General features: G+C 45.1%; 1 protein-coding gene and 2 long non-coding RNA genes across 9 annotated transcripts in view; 2 read left to right on the top strand and 1 right to left on the bottom strand.

Moving 5' to 3' along the window:
• LOC112673724 (uncharacterized) overlaps positions 1-19,621 on the top strand; it is a 46,227-nt gene that overhangs the window by 18,095 nt on the left and 8,511 nt on the right. For 3 of the 4 annotated variants that reach the window (XR_007405656.1, XR_003145014.3, XR_007405654.1), the window contains one exon: positions 627-795. This is a non-coding gene — a long non-coding RNA (uncharacterized LOC112673724). Of the gene's footprint in view, positions 1-626; positions 796-12,373; positions 12,860-19,621 lie in introns of those variants that run through there. The other variant, XR_007405655.1, reaches the window with a different exon arrangement.
• Positions 1,953-19,621, bottom strand: part of FKBP1A (FKBP prolyl isomerase 1A) — a 31,786-nt gene continuing 14,117 nt past the window's right edge. For 3 of the 4 annotated variants that reach the window (XM_025469572.3, XM_025469571.3, XM_049100595.1), the window contains 3 exons: positions 14,504-14,616; positions 11,463-11,627; positions 8,441-9,563 (listed from right to left, as the gene is read on the bottom strand). In XM_025469572.3, coding sequence (XP_025325357.1) covers positions 11,499-11,627; positions 14,504-14,616 — 242 coding nt within the window. In that variant the 3' untranslated portion in view covers positions 8,441-9,563; positions 11,463-11,498. Of the gene's footprint in view, positions 2,173-8,440; positions 9,564-11,462; positions 11,628-14,503; positions 14,617-19,621 lie in introns of those variants that run through there. The other variant, XM_049100596.1, reaches the window with a different exon arrangement.
• Positions 14,616-19,265, top strand: LOC118352171 (uncharacterized). Its single transcript, XR_004808900.2, has 3 exons — positions 14,616-15,561; positions 17,499-17,661; positions 18,455-19,265. It is a non-coding gene; the product is annotated as an uncharacterized LOC118352171 (long non-coding RNA).

Here is a 19,621-nt window from a genome sequence, read left to right as displayed (position 1 = left end):
CAAAATCAAGATTTGGACACTTAACTGACTGAGCCACCCAGGCACCCCAATGCCACTCTCTTGTTTCATGAGAAAATGTATTTGTGGAAAATTTAGCTATCAAATAATACGAGAGAAACTTTCAAACTAAAGAACACGTTTCCACATGAAAGTTCAGCACAGTAAATGCAAAACAGGAGGAGATAAAGACAAAAAAAAAAAAAAAAAAAGAAGACCCACATTAGGCCTATTATGAAACTTTATCATACCACAGATAAGCAAAAGACCCTAGAAGATTTCAGAAGGATAAAAGCAATCACATATAAAGAAACAAATCAAAATGGTATCACCCTTCTCAACAACACTGGAAACTAGAAGACAATGCAGCAATACCTTCATTCTTAGGGAAAATAATTAGCAATCTACAATAATATTCTCAACTAAACTATTACTTGGTCGTGAGGGTAGAAGAAAGACATTTTTGGACATCATGTGGTAGAGTATTATAGTAATAGTCCCCAACGAATTACAACTCCCTTTTCCCCTATCCTTTTGTGATGTTACTTTGCTGATTCTCCCAGTGAGAGGAGTCTATTTCTTCATCCGCTTGAGTCTGAGCTGGCCATGTGACTTTTTTTAACCAACAGAACATGGCAGAAGGGATACTGTGTAAGTTCCACAGCCAAGGTTTTAAAGAAGCCTTGAACTATCTCATCTTCTGGATCAGAGACCATTATGGAACTGGGACCACCATATTGTGAAGGTGGGACACATCTATCTACTGGAAGATGAGACCACAAGAGAAGACATCTAAAAGTGAGGCATCAACACAAAGCAATATAATGTGAAATTCTTAGTTTAATGGTGTCTATTAGATTCATTTTCTTTCAAATTGTTTATGTATTACCTATATTGTATATTTATTTTATATTTTTATTATATTTATATATTATTTAAGATAGGAAGTTTTTATATTTTGCAAATATTTTCTCTTCATTATAGCTTGTCTTTTGTTCATGGTATCTTTCAAGATATAGTTTTGCTTTTTTAGGGTCACATCTATTAATCATTTCCTTTGTCTTTATGTTGTTGAGATTTTTTAAAAGATTTATTGGAGGGGGGAGGCACAATGGAAAAGGGAGAGAATCCTCAAGCAGACTCCCCTCTGAGGGTGGACCTTGACACAGGGCTTGATCCCAGGACCCTGAGGTCAAACCTAAGCTGAAATCAAAAGTCCAATGCTCAACTGACTGAGCAGCAGAGGTGGGAAGGGGCTGAGGGAGAGGCAGAGAATCTCCATAGACTCCTTGCTGAGCTCGGAGCCTGATGCAGGACTTGATCTCACAACCCTGAGATCATGACTTGAGCTGAAATCAAGAGTTTGATACTTAACTAGTCAGTTAAGCCATCCAAGTGCCCCTCCCCCCTTTAAAAATATTATTTTTTTGAGAGAGAGAAACAGAGCATGAGCCATGGGTGTGGCAGAGGGAGAGAGAGAAGCAGGTTCTCCACTGAGCAGGGAGCCCAATGTGGGGCTGGATCCCAGAACCCTGAGATCACGACCTGAACCAAAGGCAGACGCTTAACCAAGCTACCCAGGAGCCCCTATCAAGGGGCCCCTTATTTTCTTTCTTAATCCTCACCACTACCACTACCACCAAACCAGAATGAACAACTGGTGCGAGAGAGCAATCATTGTCAAAGTGAGAACTTAGTTTTAATAGTTGTTTCTAGGGAGTGGTCTGGAGTTCGGAGAGCCAGGCAAGGAGCTGCTGCTTTTCTATTGACTTTTTCCCTCACAGTTCAGCCTAAAGGTTACATCGATAAAGTGTACCCTGAATCTACTTACTCTCCTCACTTCTACCAGTCTGGTCAAGGCTTCTATCACCTCTGGCCTAAATGACCCCAGTACCTGGCTCGTTGGTGTCCTGCTTCCACCCTTGCCCTTGTTTCAGCTATCCATTGCTAGGAAATAAATTACTTCAAGACTAATTTATTAAATCTCACAATTCTTTGGTTTTCTTGAGCTGAGGGAGGTGGTTCCTCTATTCATGTGATGTTGCTGGGCCTGTGGGCATTTGTGGGCAGAATATCCAAGGGACTCACCAAACTTGGCTGGCAGTTGGTACTGGCAGTTGGCTGGGTCTTCAGCCAGGATTCTGGGCTGTGGGTCTCAATTCTCCTCTGTGTGGCCTGTAACGTGGACCCAAGAGCTAGTGTTCTAAGAGGAAGGGAGTCTCTTAAAGCCTAAGCTTGGAAGTCCCAGAATATCCCTTCTGCTGTCTTCTACAGGTCAAAGCAGCCACAAGACCAGCCCAGACTCAAGGGGAGTGGAGGAATCAGAGGGGGCCATCTTTGGAGACTAGTTACCAAGATCTCCTTCAGTCTATTTTCCATTTTCCAGACTTTTTTTTTTTTTTTTTTAAAGATTTATTTGAGAGAGGGACTCCTGGGTGGCTCAGGGGTTGAGCAGCTTAGGGCATGATCCCAGGCCAGGGATTGAGTCTCACATCAGGCTCCTTGGGAGGAGCCTGCTTCTCCCTCTGCCTGTGTCTCTGTCTTTCTCTCTGTGTTTTTCATGAATAAATAAAATCTTTACAAAAAAAAAAAAAAAAGAGATTTGAGAGAGAGAGAGCACACCCGTGTAAGAGATTGTGTGAACAAGGGGAGGGCCAGAGAGAGAGAGAGAATCCAAATAGACTCCCCTCTGAGCGTGGAGCCTGACACATCTCAATCCCAGGACCCATGAGATCATGACCTGAGCCACAAAGGGGTCAGACACCCAACCGACTGGGCCCACCCTGGAGACACCCTCCAGAGACATCTGTTAAAAACAAATAGACATCACTCCCCTGCTAATCCACCAATGATATCATCATACTCACAATACCTGCCATTTAATGCCCTGCCTTACCTGGCTCCTGCTCAATCCTGTCCTTCATACTTCTGTTCTCCTCACATTGGTCCTTACTGTCTTCCCCAGCACCCCTAACTCACCACCCTAAACTTTTGTATTTACTGTTCCACCCACCTGGAATGGTTTTCCTCCAAGCCTCACTTGGATACTTGACATTATTTATTCATTCACGTTTTGGGTCTCCACTAGAATTTAAGGTCCTTGCCAGCAGTGCCTTTCTTGGTTCTGACACCTAGAAAAGCATTCATCACAGGCTGGCATACCATAAATATACTCTATGGTTAACTGAAATTGATTTCCCTAAATCTTTGGCACATACTGCCATCGGAAATGTATGAATTAATTTTAAAACATGCGAACTACAGTGGTAATTAGCATACAGATCCAACAGTGTACTAGTTCTACATACCCACTGGCTAATATTTCTACCTTCCTAATAAAGCTGACAGCTGCTTTCCTGTGTGTCCTGTGGGGCAGCTGCTGCAAGCTCAGCCTCTGACGGGTCCGTCATCAATCTGGCCTATGCATGCATGGAACTCAGGGAACTCAGAGGAACTTATCAGACACACTCTGGGTAGAAGCCAGGGGAGTGCTGCCCTTGGCATTTTTACTTTAATCCATTTTGGTGTCAGCTGTCCCTCATTAATTCACTGAATTTAATTAGAGGGCTGAATGAGAATCCCTAAACTATGGCACCTAAGAAACTACTGTAGTCCAACACTGTCAATCAAAATGAACCCACATATCCGGGAAGCAGGCACACATTAAGAGTATTATCATTACAGAGACACATCCCATGTATCAAAGATAAAGCTAGGTCCAACACAATATTAACAAACCTTGCTTATTCATAAACTTGCAGCAGGAGAATCCTTCTGCCATCACCCTTGTTTCAGCAGGGATTCAAAGGTGTCGGGGAGTACATTTTATTGAGTAAAAAGGAAATGCTGTCTTACTGAAAACTGTTTTACAAGGGTAGGATCAGTGGAGTGAGGGAGATTCACTGGTCTTCCAATACATTTGGCCATCATCCTCAGTCAGCTGCAAGGGGGCAAGTGAGCAGTTTGGGGATGTTTCAAAAGAGGAAAGGGTGGAGGGTTTTCTGTGGTCAGCCATTTCCTGAAAGAAGTGGGGGTCGACAGGATGCTTATTTATAGTCAAACTGTCATCATGGTTATTGGGGGTGGGGGGTGGCTGCTTTTCTGCAGAAAGTCTCTCACATGATTATCAAATTTAAAATAATTGCAATTTTAGAGCTGAAAGTCATCCTAAAATTCATGGGCTCACTTTGACCCATGGTCCCCACCCTAAGTCCATTCAATGAGTGGGAAACCTCAGAAACAGCGTAATTGGGTGTTTAAGGCTTAGCGATGGTCAGAAGCAGAATCAGTTTTCCTGGATCCTAGGGCTGTGAATATAACCACCATGCTTCTCAGATATCAACGAAGGAAAACAATGAAAATACAGTCAGTAGCAACATCAACCAGTTCTAGCTGGGCCCAGGAATACCCCTGGCTCCTTTATTAACAGAATCCTGAACCAGTCTGTTGCAGGGCTCAGGGACTCTGGGCTTCAGGGGAGTTTAAGCCCCTCCTCAGTACTGGAAGGAGAGTCCTCAATTGGCTCAAACCAATGAATGCTCCACAGATCTCATTCTTGTCAGTGAACATTAGGGAAAAGTGGATGGGGTGGTGGGGTGGTAAGGGGGCATCTGGAAAAGAAAGATAGAGGTTTTTTTTTTTTTTTTAAAGATTTTATTTATTCACGAGAGACACAGAGAGAAAGGCAGAGACACAGGGAGAGAGAGGAGAAGCAGGCTCTCCTGCTTCTCCTCTTCTTCTCCCCTGCAGGGAGCCCATTGTGGGACTCGATCCCAGGTCTCCAGGATCACACCCTGAGCCAAAGGCAGATGCTCAACCACTGAGCCACCCAGGAGTCCCAGATTAAGGGCTTTTTAAGAGCCCGTGGAGGTAATACTTTCTGCCATGGGGTTTGTTTTCTGTGTATGGGAAATAGGTTCATACAATTTGGCAAGGTGAATTGGAACTCAAAATCTTTTGACCCTACAATCCCCCTTCTAGTATGCTATCCTACAGAATCAACCTACTTAGGAAAGAAAAAAAAACCCAACACATTCTAAGATGTATCGGCTTTTTGTTTTAGTAAAAGCAAAGAATTGGAAATACCCGAAGTATCCAACAACAGGGCATAGGAAACACCGTGAAAGACTTTGAAACAAGTCCCCCTACACATACACCGCTCCATCCGCAGCTAATGGGGTCTTCTACCTAGGCACAAACTCTTCAGGTTACCTTATCATGAGGTAAACTGAGGGAAACAGATAATGCAGGTGCTTTTTGTCCATATACATGCAAAATGTACCTTATAAAGTCCTAAATGTAAAAGATTATTACTCTGTAGCTCTTGGCCAATTTTGCCAGTTGTGTATCTATGAAGCAAGTACATTTCAGCATTCCTACTAAGCTAATTATATTTTATTCTTTGGAGTCTCCTTTGAACCAATTAAGACATCTTACTGGGGATCCTTGGGTGGCTCAGCGGTTTGGCACCTATATCTTCAGCCCAGGGCCTGATCCTGGAGTCCCGGGATGGAGTCCCACTTCGGGCTCCCTGCATGCAGCCTGCTTCTCCCCCTATCTGTGTCTCTGCCTCTCTCTCTGTGTCTCTCATGAATAAATAAAATCTTAAAAAAAAAAAAAAGACATCTTACTAGTTCTCTCATTAACCAAGCTAAATAAAATCTTTAACATGTTTATTTTGTATTTGAGTCCTGATTTTACTTTCTAAAAAAAAAATTATCTTTTAGCAAGGTGGTTAAATAAATTTGGTACTTTGATCTTACATCCCTCTTCAAAATAGATACAAAGACCATACAGTGGGGCGCCTGGGTAATGCAGTTGGTTAAGCATAGGGACTCTTCATTTTGGCTCAGGTCATGATCTCAGGGTGTGGGATCGAGCCCCATGTCAGGCTCTGTGCTCAGTGAGGAGTCCGCTGGAGATTTTCTCTCCCTCTCCACCTCCCACTCATGTTCTAAAACAAATAAATCTTTTTAAAAAATCATATAGCAACATGGATAAATCCTCTTAATAAAACATTAGGTGGGGAAAAAAAGCAGAATGCAAAATTTGTATGAGACTGTGATTAGAACTAAAAATTTTAAGTACCTAAGGCAAGAATTAAAAGAGAAGGAGAAAAAAATTAAAGCCTGATTTTTTTTAGGGTGGTAGTATCCTAGAGATTTTTTTAATCCTTACTTTTTATTTTCTGTTCCATTACATATTAAAACTAAAGGCACCTGGCTGGCTCAGTAGGTAGAGCAGGTGACTCTTGATCTCATGTTCTGAGTTTGATCCCTATGATGGGGGTAGAGATTACTTAAATTTTTTTTTTAAAGACACAGGCAGAGGGAGAAGCAGGCTCCACGCGGGGAGCCCGATGTGGCACTTGATCCCGGGTCTCCAGGATCACGACCCCAGCCAAAGGCAGACATTCAACTGCTGAGCCACCCAGGCATCCCAAAAATCTTTTTTTAAAGAGAGTTATTTGAGTGTACAGAGAGAGAGAACAAGCCGGAGAAGGAGCAGGGGGAAAAGGAGAGGGAGAATCTTAAGCAGGCTCCATGGTGAGCACAGAGCCCAATGTAGGGCTTGATCTCAGGACGCTGAGATCATGACCTAGCTGAAATCAAGAGTCAGACGCTTAGCCATCTGAGCCACCCAGATGCCTCTCAAAAAAACCTTTTTTTAAAAAAAAAAATTAAACTAAGAGAAACAAAGTCTCCGTATTATTTTCCTCTTGTTATTGTAACAAACTACCACAACATACACACATTTATCATCTTAGTTCTGGAGGTCAGAAGTCCAAAGTGAAGTCTCATCAGACTAAAACCAAAGTGTTAGCTAAGCTGGTTCCCTTCTAGAGACCCCAGGGAAGATAGGATACCTTGTGTTTTCCAGCTTCTAAAGGCCACCACAGTTCTTGGCTTCTAGTCCCTTCTTCTGATCTCAAAGCCAGCAGCAAGGCATCTTCAGATGTCTTTTCTCTGATTCCTGAGGACTCTCGTCATTATACTGGACCCACCCACATAATCCATGATAATTTCTCCACCTCAGGATCCGTAACATCATCACATCTGCAAAGTCTCTTTCACCTTGTAACACAGTCACAGGTCCTGCCTAACTTTAAGTTCCATGAGAACTAACAGCATCCTTGTGTTTCTGAGTGAAGGTACCACACTGAGTGCTGAATCTCATTTAAATTTAATTCAGAAGTAATAGGCAATACTATAGTAGGAAAATAACTGTTGCCTCTGGGGGTAAAGTGAGGACTGAGAAAGGGCATAAACGTATTTTCTGAGATGGTAGCCATAGTCTATATTTGACAGTGCTGTAGGGCACAAAAGTATAAACAAATACTAAATTCTAATATGTATTTAGGGGGAACTGTACTGATGTCTGACATTTATTCTGAAATATAATATAAAAGGATGGATACATAGAGGAATGGATAAATATGTGATAAATGGTGTTCATTATAAAATCTTTTGTTGACAATTTTTATTTTTTAAATTAATTTATTTTGTTTAAGATTTTATTTATTTATTCATGAGAGACACAGAGAGAGAGAGGTAGAGACACAGGCAGAGGGAGAAGCAGGCTCCACGCAGGGAGCCCGATGTGGCACTTGATCCCGGGACTCCAGGATCACACCCTGGGCCGAAGGTGGCGCCAAACCTCTGAGCCACCAGGGCTGCCCTATTTGACAATTTTTAAAGGGAATTTTGGAAAAAACAAGCTATGACCCTCAAATACTGCTCCAGTGACTTAAATTAATAAAGGCATGGATTTGGAAAACCATCAGGCAACTTCTTAAACAAGCTCTCTACTTAAAATTGAAGGCCCTCGACCAGGGCAATTTGGGGAGGTGTTTCAAAAGGCGTGGGAGTATTACTGATGGTCTCCATCACAAGGAAGATGGGGAGTGTTACCAGCACACTCAGGGGTGGGGCCAGAGAAGCTACTGTAACCAACTAGTCTGTACACATGACAAATAATTTCTACACCAATGTCACTGAGGAACACTGATTTAAAACCCCAATCTTCCCTTCATAACCCTCCATCAATTTGCTGTAGCACATCTCCAACAGGGTGGAGGCTCATTTCTTGAGGGCTGGTTGCATCTCCCACTTCTTGGTAACTACGGAGAACCCAGCAGAGCGCTATACCCAGAACTCGTATTGAAAAAAAACATTTGATGATGGGCGGCAGGTGTGTGTATTTGTGTGTGTATGTGTGTGCACTTCCTGATAGTTCCTCCCCCAGTGAAGATGTAAACCTACCACCTCCGCCTCCACCCCCCCAGGGGGGCCAACAGGGAAGGATGTTCCTACTCCAGTTCTTTTGCTAAGACACAATCTCCTACAGGACGTCCCCACTGGCACAGACCCTACTCCACCCCCCTCCACCAAATGGCCCGGGGAAGCATCTGAATGTAATCAAAGTCACCACCATCACACGGAGCTGAGAAAAGCCAGCATAAAGCACTTTTATTGCAATAATAAAACTTGAAACTCATACGTAGTGCGGGCAGGTGGGGGTGGGGGGGTAGGCAGCAATAATTTCTCTCACCAAATCACTACACAGGACAGCAAAGGGGTGAGAGGGGGAGGAGGAAAAGCCAGGAAACTCTGAGATCAGCCGGGGGAGCCGAACATCAAAAACCAGGAGATGCTGAAGCTGTGATGACCAGCATCATTTTCTCAAGACAACACTCAAGGGTTTGTCATGATGGCTGGGCTTTCATTGGGTGTTATGTGTCTACAAACAGCACCTTCAATTTAAACTTTCAATTAAAGTTCTTAAAATTTGGAAAGTGGAGCTCAAATAGCTATGAGATTACAAAAGTCCTGAATATCCATTAGAAAAACCACAGGATGGAAAAAAAACAAAACAAAACAAAGAGCCAGGCCATGAAGAAGGCTTCAGAGGTCCCTGCTGGCCTGGGGACAGATACCTGTAGTGTCCAATATCGCAGTGAGAACAATCTGCTTCCAAAAGGCAGAGGGTTTATTATTGGGGGGAGGGGGGAGAGCAGGGGAGGGGTAGTGGAGGCAGAGGCTCTCCCCCTCCCCACTTCAGTTTCAGGTAGGGCTTTAATTCAACCCAAGGACATCTCTCAACTGGGAGAGTTACTTCGGCCCTCAACAGTGCCTCAAATCTGCTATGGCTTTGCAGCGCAGCAGCAAGAATGTTTAATATATAATAGATAAAAATTTCATCCAAAAAAAATAAAATAAAATAAAGATTCTTGTAATCCCCCCCAAACATCAATTCCTATTCTAAAGTTAACCCATGACTTGTGCTGTTAATACTTGACTAATACTTAAGTGGAAACCTAGATCCAAAAGACTGAAACTGAACCTTCACCCCAAAATGAAAACGAAATCAAATGAGTAACTTGAGGTTTATGGCATATAGTTTAGGTCAACACACACACGAGGAGAAAGGGAAAGAGCAAAGCTGGGTGACAGAACACATTCAGTCGGGGTCGATGTTTATACAAAGAGTGTAGTGGAACATCAGGAAAAGCTCCATACGGACTCGCGTGTGCGCATCTGGAGGCGCCACATCCCTCCATGGCACATCTGTGGGGGACAGAAAATCTGTCAGTTCCAGCAACACAGGGCTCCATCTGCGCGGCGGAGACAGACATGGGGCTGCCTGCCACACTTAGTCCCTTCCTCAAGAGCTGCAAGGTCTCACCTAGAGCAAGCCGCTTCTGCTCCAGCTGGGGAGAGACCACTGAGCCCGGGCTGGATTCCCGGGTGAGCAGTCTTCTTCCTGCCTAAACTGGTAGTGTTTTCTTTAACCTAAGGTTCCGTCTACCTTACTGAGGAGAGCAGTGATGGTACAGTTCCTCATTATCACAGGGTCTCCCAGCTTGGCTGCATATAGGAATCACCTGGGGGCTTTAAAAAACTGTCATGCTTGGCTCCCACTCCCAGTAATTGTGGTTAATCGTTTGAGGTGTGCCCTAGCCATCAGGAGAATCTTAGGATAGACTTCCTAGTGACTTCCATGTGTGCAGCCCTAAACTGGTATGCCCCTCATGTTGAAGAAATTTAGAAAGCGTCTGTGGTCTTTTATTCACTTACTCAAATCTATAACTTTCTAGGTCTGCCCTTAGGCTTTCCTTCAAGACCTATGCAAACTCTGCGATGTTCTTTGGCAGTGAGGGGGAAGCTTAGGCCAGGGTGACTGGTAGCCCTCTCTCCCATCCTCCCCCTCCCTTCAGCCTACCAGGTTTACAGGATGCCTGTACCCATGTCAGGCTAATTCTAAGACTCCCTTCAAGTACTTTTATGTCCAAAGAGTTCAGCTCTCAAAGGACAGTAAAGAGGTAGTGAAGTGTAGACCTTTGGGCAGACAGAGGCTTTGTAAAATGTCAGGAGTTCCCTCCTGGTAAGAATGATAAGTAGAGAAGCCAGGATCATCAAACCTGCTCAAGCCTGTATGAACCAGGTACATAGGGCTCAAACCACAGAGAGAAAATAGCTAAGAATTTGAAAAGACCCTGTATTTTTAAAAAGCCCACAGCAGGTCAGGGTTAGACCACTGGCAGCCACTTGTGACAGCTTTTGAACAGAAGCTTTCTCACCCAGCCCCTGGCTGTGGTCCCCTGGTTCCAGGGCCAGGATGGGGAAAGCTGAGAGGTCTGGGACCGAGTAGAGAGAAGGTGGCAGCATTCATGTGTTTTATGAGTCTGATACCCACATACAAAGTTGTGAGCCCTTAGGACACAGAGTGTCACTTCCTAGAGATGACAGTAAAAGGAAGGAAAAGCAAGTCCAGGAAGGGGAAGCAAGAGAGGTTTCAGTCCTACTTTGTCATTGCCTGGAAGTGACCCTCAGTAAGGTCTTTCTCTCTAGACCTCATTTCTCTCACATGGTCCATGGGAAAGCGGATCAGTCCCTCAGATCTGAGGACTGAGAGCACCTTTATGCTTCACGAGGACACCCTGGCCTCACCTTTCCACCCATGAGAAGGAGGCAGGCCTGTGAGCTCTAGTGTTCTGGGCTTGCCCCCAAGGCAGCTGGCCCAGGTGACAGTGTCCCTCTCACAATCCCTGATAGGCAGTGGTCACACCGTATATGGCGAGGGGGCTGCATGCACTAGGATAGGGTAAGCAGTCCTCAACAGTCTTCCTTTTCTAAAGAACTAAAATTTTGGCATTATAAATTTGGCCACATTTCCACTTCCCAATTCAGTTTTAGTTTTTAAGTTAGATATAAAAACATCCTTCGTTTAAACAGCTACTATCAGCTGCCCCAAACCAATGAGTTTGTTTGAAAGCATATATCATCCCTTTCCACAGGGTGACCAGCTTCAAGGTGTACACTAATAACTTAGTAACTGAAACCGAAATGCTTCCCAACAGAGCAAGAATGTAGGGGGGAAGAACCCATGGCATTTTTGGTTCTGCTGTCCACCAAACACTGGGAGGTACACAGGCAGGAAAAGGCCTTTGGCATTCAGTTCCTTACCCAAGAATGGGGAGCTCAGGGAGGAAGCCATTCCTGTCATTCCAGTTTCAGAAGCTCCACGTCAAAGACGAGAGTGGCATTTGGTGGGATGATGCCTGGGTGCCCAGTAGCACCATAGGCGTAGTCTGGGGAGATAGTCAGTTTGGCTCTCTGACCCACACTCATCTGTGAAAAGAACAAAAAAGAAAGACTCAACCAGACGCACTCCCCAGTTGTTTCTATAAGAAGCAGGGCTGTTACTGGGGTGTCCCTGAGACAGCATAATGTGACTAGGACATGCCAGTGACTGTGTGGCTGCCTGGGTGCCAGGCACCTTCCAGCGCAGAACACAGAAGTTGGCAGTCAGGCTGCACAATCCCTGCATCTGGCTCTAAGGGGCTCAATGGCAGATAAAAACAACCTTTCTGCCCAGCTCTTATGTACCTAACTCTGGGCAGCCAGTACCATGTCAGTATAACCACTTTGTCCTTCAGGGGTCTGTCACTCAAAGGACACGTTAAGTGGAATCTACACTCTTAAGAAAGGAGGACTTTGACCAAAACTTTGCTTTAAAAGAAAACACATATACAGAAAGTAATATTTGGGGTAGTCTACTTTTCTATACCTTCTATATTTTATACTTACACTCATATAGAAAAACTTTCAAAAGGACAACATGATTTTACAAAGTAGCATGTATAGTAGGCTACTATTTGTGTGAAAAAGAGGGAAATACTTACATACCTTCACCTTGCCTATATAAACAGAAAATACCTCTGGAAGGCCACAAATAATACCAGCATTTTTCCATGGGGAGAAGAGAGTACAGAGGCCAGGGTGGAGGGAAAATTTTCACTTTTTAAGATACGTTTGTACTTTTTCATTTCTCAGTCAAATACATAAATAACTTTCAATATATATTTTCTGAACAGTGAGCAGACTCTCTGCTGCATGTCCATCCTCCCAGCGCACTCTGCTCAGCTTCCCGGTGTACGCTCCTGACTCTCTGACCCAGCCTAAGAGACAGCAACTGAGATGGGGCTGAAGGCTGCGCTCAGACTCTAATGTGACTCAGAAACTGTGCTCCTCACATCTCCTTTAGGAAACCGGGACATGCTGGGCCAGGGTGGTAAGGGCAGTTAAAATTAAAAGCATATGGTTTAATCTAATGAAATTCAAAAGAGTCATGTCCTTTTCCCCAGCAATTCCACTTCCAGCATCTTCTGCTAACAACCCAAATGCCCATTATGAGGAGAGAGGTTTCACAGGCACATCTGCACCATGGTCAGCCACTAGAAAGAATACAGTGGCTAACATGGAAATGTACTAACGCAGAAAGATGGCCGAGACACGGTGAGAAGGGGAAAACGCAGGCTGCAAACAGTCCTGTGGCAGGACCGCATACTTGTACACGTAAGAGCCAAACAACAACAATATCAAAAGAAAGGGAAAAGGGCACAACCCCCCCTTCTTCCTGTGCTTTTAACTCACTCAAAGATATCCTGTGGAATTTCAAAGATGCTCTGTGCAGGTCCCAGACCACCCAGACTTCTCACAAGTGACAGGCCTGTGATTGACCCCCATGTGCCCTGGGTCCTTGGGGAGACTGAGAATCTCCCCAATACTCGGTCAGGCCTCGCCAAGCCTAGGATGTACAATAGGCTGATAACACTATCTTGGTGGCAGCTATGGCTCTTGGAACACAACACAGTTATTGTTCTGGTGCCGGAACGGCCACAGAAGATGGCTGCGGTGTGGACAATGGTTGGCATGGTCGTTGGGGGATGGGCTACAGACCAAGAGCCAGCCAGACGCAGGCAGTGTGGACAGAGGTTTCCAAAGGGAAGTGAACCACAAAGATCCTCTCATTCTTGCACTATCAACCCTCTACCCTGCAGGAACAGAAATCTAAACACTTGGGAGTGGGATGACTTAAAAGTTTCTGCAAGTTAAGCAGTTCACTTGGAAATAAATTGGTGAGTTTATAGAGGAAGTAGAACAATGTGTATTCTGGAAAAAGAGAAAGACAGACATCTTTCCACTTTGGTTACATCTCAATTCTCTTCGGTGAGAGGGAAACAGACTGCTTAATTACCCACCACACAGGGCTGATTATAAAGCCCCTTGAGTCTCAGGATGCTGGAACCCAGTTAATGCTGAGAAAAAACCTGCTGGGCTTGATGGAAGGCTAGAACCCAACTGAAATTTGGCACCGTGGATCCTGTTGTCCATTGGGAATTGTGTCGGCAGAACAAAAGCCGTTTACACAAATGGGGAGGGAGTGCTGAGGAAACAGACTCAAGACAAACAAAATGACTCTCTCCATGAGTATGACCTCTCAGAAGGGGTCTGACACAACACGGCCAATAATAAGACAAACGCAAATTAAAACCACACCAAGGTAACTTTTTTCACTCATTGTATTGTCCTGAATCCAAAAGTTTAACAACACACTGCTGGTGGGACTGGGAGGAGACAGACATCCTCACAGCCCGCTGGTGGCAGCTCAGTGTAATCCCTACGGATGGCAACTTGGCAATATATCAACATACTGTGCACACAGCCCGTGAACCACTCACCCCTGCTTCTCAGAATCTGCCTGTGGCAACACTTGCACAAATGTAAAATTAAGTCCACACGAGATTCATCACTGCAGCATTGTTTATGACAGCCACAATACTGGAAATGACCATCAATAGGTCATTGTACTGATAAAATACACCCACCTAAGGGAATGTGGGAAGAGAGAGTTTCCTCCTCTTTTATTTCTGGATATATAAAGTGTGAAAAAGTAAATGAAAAGGCAAAGTACAGAACACTGTGTGTGTCTACAGCAAAAAAAAAAAAAAAAAGCGTATTTTTATAAATGCTTAAGGAAACTCTATAAAAAACATTAATACCATGAGTTGCTGGGGGTGAGGGGACTGGCAAGATGGGGTGGGATGCAAGTAAAATTTTCTACTCACATCTTTTTTGATTTTGGAATCATATGAATGTCCTACCCATAAGCATCATTTCAAAGGCAGACACCAGGAAACAAAACAAAACAAACAAGAGCATACCTGGGCAACCCCTTCTTCCCAGCCTCGGATCACCTCCTGCTTGCCTAGCATAAACTTAAAGGGCTTGTTTCTGTCCCGGGAGGAATCAAATTTCTTTCCATCTTCAAGCATCCCTGTGAAAAAGGGCAGTTGTAACATGAGCAACAAGGAGTGATGACATGAGGCGTGTAAGAAGCCAGCCGAGGAGTGCCCGTCCCGGATGCCGGGCATCAGGCCTGGCAGGGCTGCCCGAGGCCTGAGGAGGAGTGTGGTGTCCCGGGAGGATTTCCTGGGTCTTCAGCGGGCCTCTAGAGTTGGGACAGTCCGTCTACCCCAGGGCTATGTGTGTTCTTCCCAACTCCAAGCAGTGAGCGGACCACCAGAGGCAGGCAGCTGTCTACCTTGGGCTGAGAATGGGTAAGTGTCCATGCTCTAGACATGAACTGTCAGCACACTCTGAGATGAAGAATAATCATGGGCCTGTTAAGGCACATGTAATGGCTGGCAGTCACATATGGTTCAGAAGCAACTGGCCTTCCTCAGTTCACCCATCCCCTTTTATAGAAATGCAGGTAGTATCAGAACTAAACTGAACTGCAGGACGCCAGCTGGTGTCAGGGAATCGGAGAAATGGCAACAGAAAAGACACTGCAAACCTCTCCCTGGTGGCCTCTGGACAACTCCAGCTGAACTGAGAGCAGTGCGTCCAGTTGGGAGTCAGGGACTTTCCACACATGAATTCACTCAATCCTCCCCCAGCACTGTCCCCATTTCACAGAGGAAGGAAGTGAGAGAAGCAGAAGGAAGTGAAGCAACCTGCCAAAGTAGTCAGCTAGACTATAAATCCAAAAACCATGTTCATTCAACTACTCCAGTGCCCCAGGAGCCAGACAAACCACACTGGCAGCCTCTACCAAAAGGGGGACTTCTAGACATGGAGATGCCAGAGGGTGAGTGCACAAGACAGACACCTACCACTCCTCGTTCAAACAGGATCATCTGCAGTGGTTTCTCTGAAAGTCAGAGACAGCCGTCACTGAGGTCCTGAACTTTCAAAGCACCATCCCAGACTGGAAGAGGTATGCCAGTTGTTGACATACAACTCATACAAAGCAGTTTTCATTGGAGGCTAAGGGTGGGTGCCCACGATGGTTCTAAAGTATCACTCAGAAGACCCAGTAAAACAGAATTCTGTTGTGTTCGGATGTTTTTAGGGGAGGAGGGAAATCCTAACATAAACCCAGCTTAAAAAACAATGTCAACACTTACAAGTGGGATAGGGAAGCAGAGATCAATTGAGAGCTTTATCAAAGCCACCGGACTAGCTCAACTTTGACAAAATAGGAAATGGGCAGTGGTGGGGACGGGAACTGCTGTCCTAACAGAACAGGAAGGCAGACAGATGTCCTGAGCAGTGTGGGTGCTGACAGTGCCTGAAGTCTGGAGCTGGGGGCTGAGGACTCAGAGGGAGACAGGAGGGTGAGGATCTACCCCTGCCAAGTCAATAGAGAGCCAGGAACTGGTACCCCAGAACTAGCAAGGTGGGGTGTACACGGCACTCATCTCTTCACCAGAACACATTCATGGCCTGATAAAAGAAATGACAAATGGCAGGACTTGAGTAGTTTCCTATAAATGAACACCTAGGAGAAAAACAGGTGTCCACCCTCCACAACTCTCACTTTAGTCTGTCCCCTACAAGCTCTATTGCATACACTGAACCTGACCAAACTAAACCCTGCATTAAGGGTAAGAGCAGGCAATGAGCAGTCTGGATTCTCAGAACCCTTTCTTTGACCGGGCAGAGAGCCTTTCTATCACCCATTGGAGCCTGCTTATGGCGAAAATAAGGAAACCAACTCCAAGGTTTAGTTAACCCACCCAAGGTCGGAGCCAGTAGGTAGTGGGGCCTGGCTCTATCAAAAGGCTGTATTTGGCCCAATGGAGAATGTGAGCTATGAAGGAGACCAAAGACCAGAAACAGCCTCTTTCTGGTCTGTGCTCATCTGGGGAGATGATGAATAGAGCCCCAGGGCTCCCTTAGCAGATTTGGTAGAAAAGTCACTAGGTAAGGAAACCCCTGGGAAACAGCTAAAAATGGCAGGGTGGTCCCTGCCCTCTCAGCCCTGCCTGCAAAGGGTGGCTGGACAAAACGGAGACAAAAACCTGCCTCAAGGGCCATCTGGAATCCAGGCCATGGCACATTCCAGACCCTTAGAAAATCCAGACCAAATATTCCCACTCCTCTCTCCAACTGAGCAACTTTCCAGGAGCAGCTACAGCATGGCCCAGGAGATGAAATGGAACCAATCTAGGCCTTTCTCCTATACCAGTGTCAGTGTGGGGTAGGCACATGGGCCAGTCTGGGCACTCAGATCAAATGTGGAGTCTACTGAAACCCTGCAGGAAAGACTTGCCTCACTGGTCAAAAAGACACTCAGGAAGAAAGCTCCTGCCCTCCCTTTCTGTTGAATGCTGTTCTGTGAGGATGTGATATCTGTACCCTGGCAGCCACCTTGTAACCATGAGAAGGTCAAGAGTACCAGAGAGTAGTTGTCCTATTGCTCTGAACCAGCCCCAAACTGCCTCCCTGAAGCTTTATGTTCTGAGGTGATTAAGTCTGCTCTGCCTTAAGTCAGGTTTTCAATCACTTGCAGTTGAAAATAACCTAAATAGGTATGAAGCGACTCTTTAATGGATCTTTACTTAATAGCCCCCCACCCCACCCCGTAGTACTGCCATGAGAGGGTAATAAAGAACTGGAGTTCAACAACTCACATGACAAAGGCTGTCATCGACTCTGACAGCAGACCAGCATGATCTATCAGGACCCAGGACATACACACACATGTATCAGTGAAATAAGATTTACGTGTAAGAGTTACTGCATGTGATATACTTTCCATTTCTCAAAAGAATGCTGACTGTGACCTCCTAAATTTATTTTGTGATACACTACGGGTTGAAGCTCACCGTTTAAAATATAAATATACCTACAAAAGAATTATTCTTTCAGCCAAATCTGAACATGCCTCAACCCGAGCAAGATTGTATTCTGACTGCAATGAAAGACCAAAGGGTCCTGAGGCAGACTCCCTACACTTCCCTCTTATACCTGATCAAATGTGTTGCCAAGCTACCTCCAGATGCTACACACACCCATCCTACTTTGCCTGAAGGTGAGATGCCTACTGTTCCAGGCCAGGAGCATCAGGTGCTACCTGCTGCTAAGCTAACCTGGAGAAGTGGATGCTCTTCAGTGCAGACTGTGGGTCTGGGAGCATGTCTTTCTAGCCCCAACTCTCAGTTTTTCTAAGACACTGAGGGGCAAAGCCTTTCCCTATTATTCCAAAAAACCATAGAAGCAGGATTTCTAAGTAAAGGGACTTTAAACAGGAGCCTTGCTGATAATCCTTAAAAAAAATATTTTTTCAGGATCCCTGGGTGGCGCAGCGGTTTAGCGCCTGCCTTTGGCCCAGGGCGCGATCCTGGAGACCCGGGATCGAATCCTACATCGGGCTCCCGGTGCATGGAGCCTGCTTCTCCCTCTGCCTATGTCTCTGCCTCTCTCTCTCTCTGTGTGACTACCATAAATAAATAAAAATTAAAAAAAAATTTTTTTCACTTGGCCAACATATAATACAAACTTAGTTTCAGATGTAGTATGCAAGAATTCAACAGTTGCAAATAACACCCAGTGCTCATCGCATCACGTGCCCTCCTTAATGCCCATCACACAGTTATCCCTACCCCCCCCATCCACCTCTCCTCCAGCAACCCTGTTTCCTGTAGTTAAGAATCTCTCATGGTTTATCTCCCTCTTTGATGACTTCTCATTCAGTTTTTCCTCCCTTACCCTATGATCCTCTGCCCTGTTTCTTATGTTTCACATATGAATGAAGCCATATAAGTGTCTTCCTCTGACTTATTTCGCTCCTTGCTGAGGATCCTTATTCTCTTCCCCTATTTCAGATGAGCTGTTTCCCCTGAGAAGAAGACATAAGCCTTGCTCCAGAACTTCAGACCATTGTCACCAACTGTCCATCTCACTTCCTTGCAGGAGAAAATCTTAGGGAAGGATGGGTGGTGGTGTTGCTAGTGGTGGGGTTCCTTAGGCCTGAGGAGGAGTTGTCTTATAATCTAAGCTGGAAAAGTAAACAACATCCCCAGAGCTGAGCAAAATCTCACACAACTGGCACGGGCTATAGGAGTAAGAATGGGCTAGAAGGAGGGCTTCCCCAGTGGTGAGGAAAAGACCACTTATATATGGCTATAAGTTGCAGGCCAGGGAAACAGGTGACACAGGGGAGGATGCAGTGTTCATTAAGAAGCAGAACTTAACATGTGTATGGTGTTTTCTGGAGTGGGAATCGGGCTGGTCAGTGCTGAATGCAGAACACGACAGAAGCTGTGACATCAAAATAGCTTTAGCCAACATGGAGGAATAGGGATCAGATTTACTCTGTGTGACCAAATACAAAACAAAACAACAATAAAGAAACCACAAAAACACAAAACAAAAACCTCCACCATAAAAAGAGAGCGAGAGAGAAACAACCCTGACAATAGCTAAAACGTTTTTAAGACACTGGACACAGCAATGAAGGAGAGTGATCCCTGAGGGGAAACTAAAATGGCAAGCTCTATGTCTGCCCAGCTTACACCCTTGGGCGTTTCCAGGGAGAGGGACCTGGATGGAGCTCAAGGCAGCTCAGAGTCCAAAGGACACAAACCAGGAAGGAGAGAAGTGTAGAGTGAAAAAATCCTCAGAGATTTGCAGAGGGTCCCTCTTGAGTATTCAGCAGAACACTGATCAGCACGAGTTTGAGGAAACTACTTAAGGCCAGGAAAAGAACCATCCAAAAGGTTTAGAAGGAATAGTGCCCAGTGCTTACACAGAGTTTGGAATAGTGACTGTCCCACTAGCCAGACTGGAGAAAATCCTGGTTTATGAGGCACTGAGTAGGACACCTCAAAGATCTCATCTCAGTAGCTGGGAATCATCAGCTCCAAACTGAGCACTGCTCCGGACCTACCTGACAAATCATAAAAGAGATACCTAAAAGGACAAAATGGTTTCCAAGTAACTTAAGTGCTTCCCAGTACAAAGCCCAAGAAGATTTACAGGAATAAAAATAT

Source organism: Canis lupus, chromosome 24, assembly GCF_003254725.2.
Source record: "Canis lupus dingo isolate Sandy chromosome 24, ASM325472v2, whole genome shotgun sequence".
NCBI lineage: Eukaryota > Metazoa > Chordata > Mammalia > Carnivora > Canidae > Canis > Canis lupus.
The sequence above is the reverse complement of the archived record's forward strand: the minus strand, read 5'-3'. Positions and strand labels throughout refer to the sequence as shown.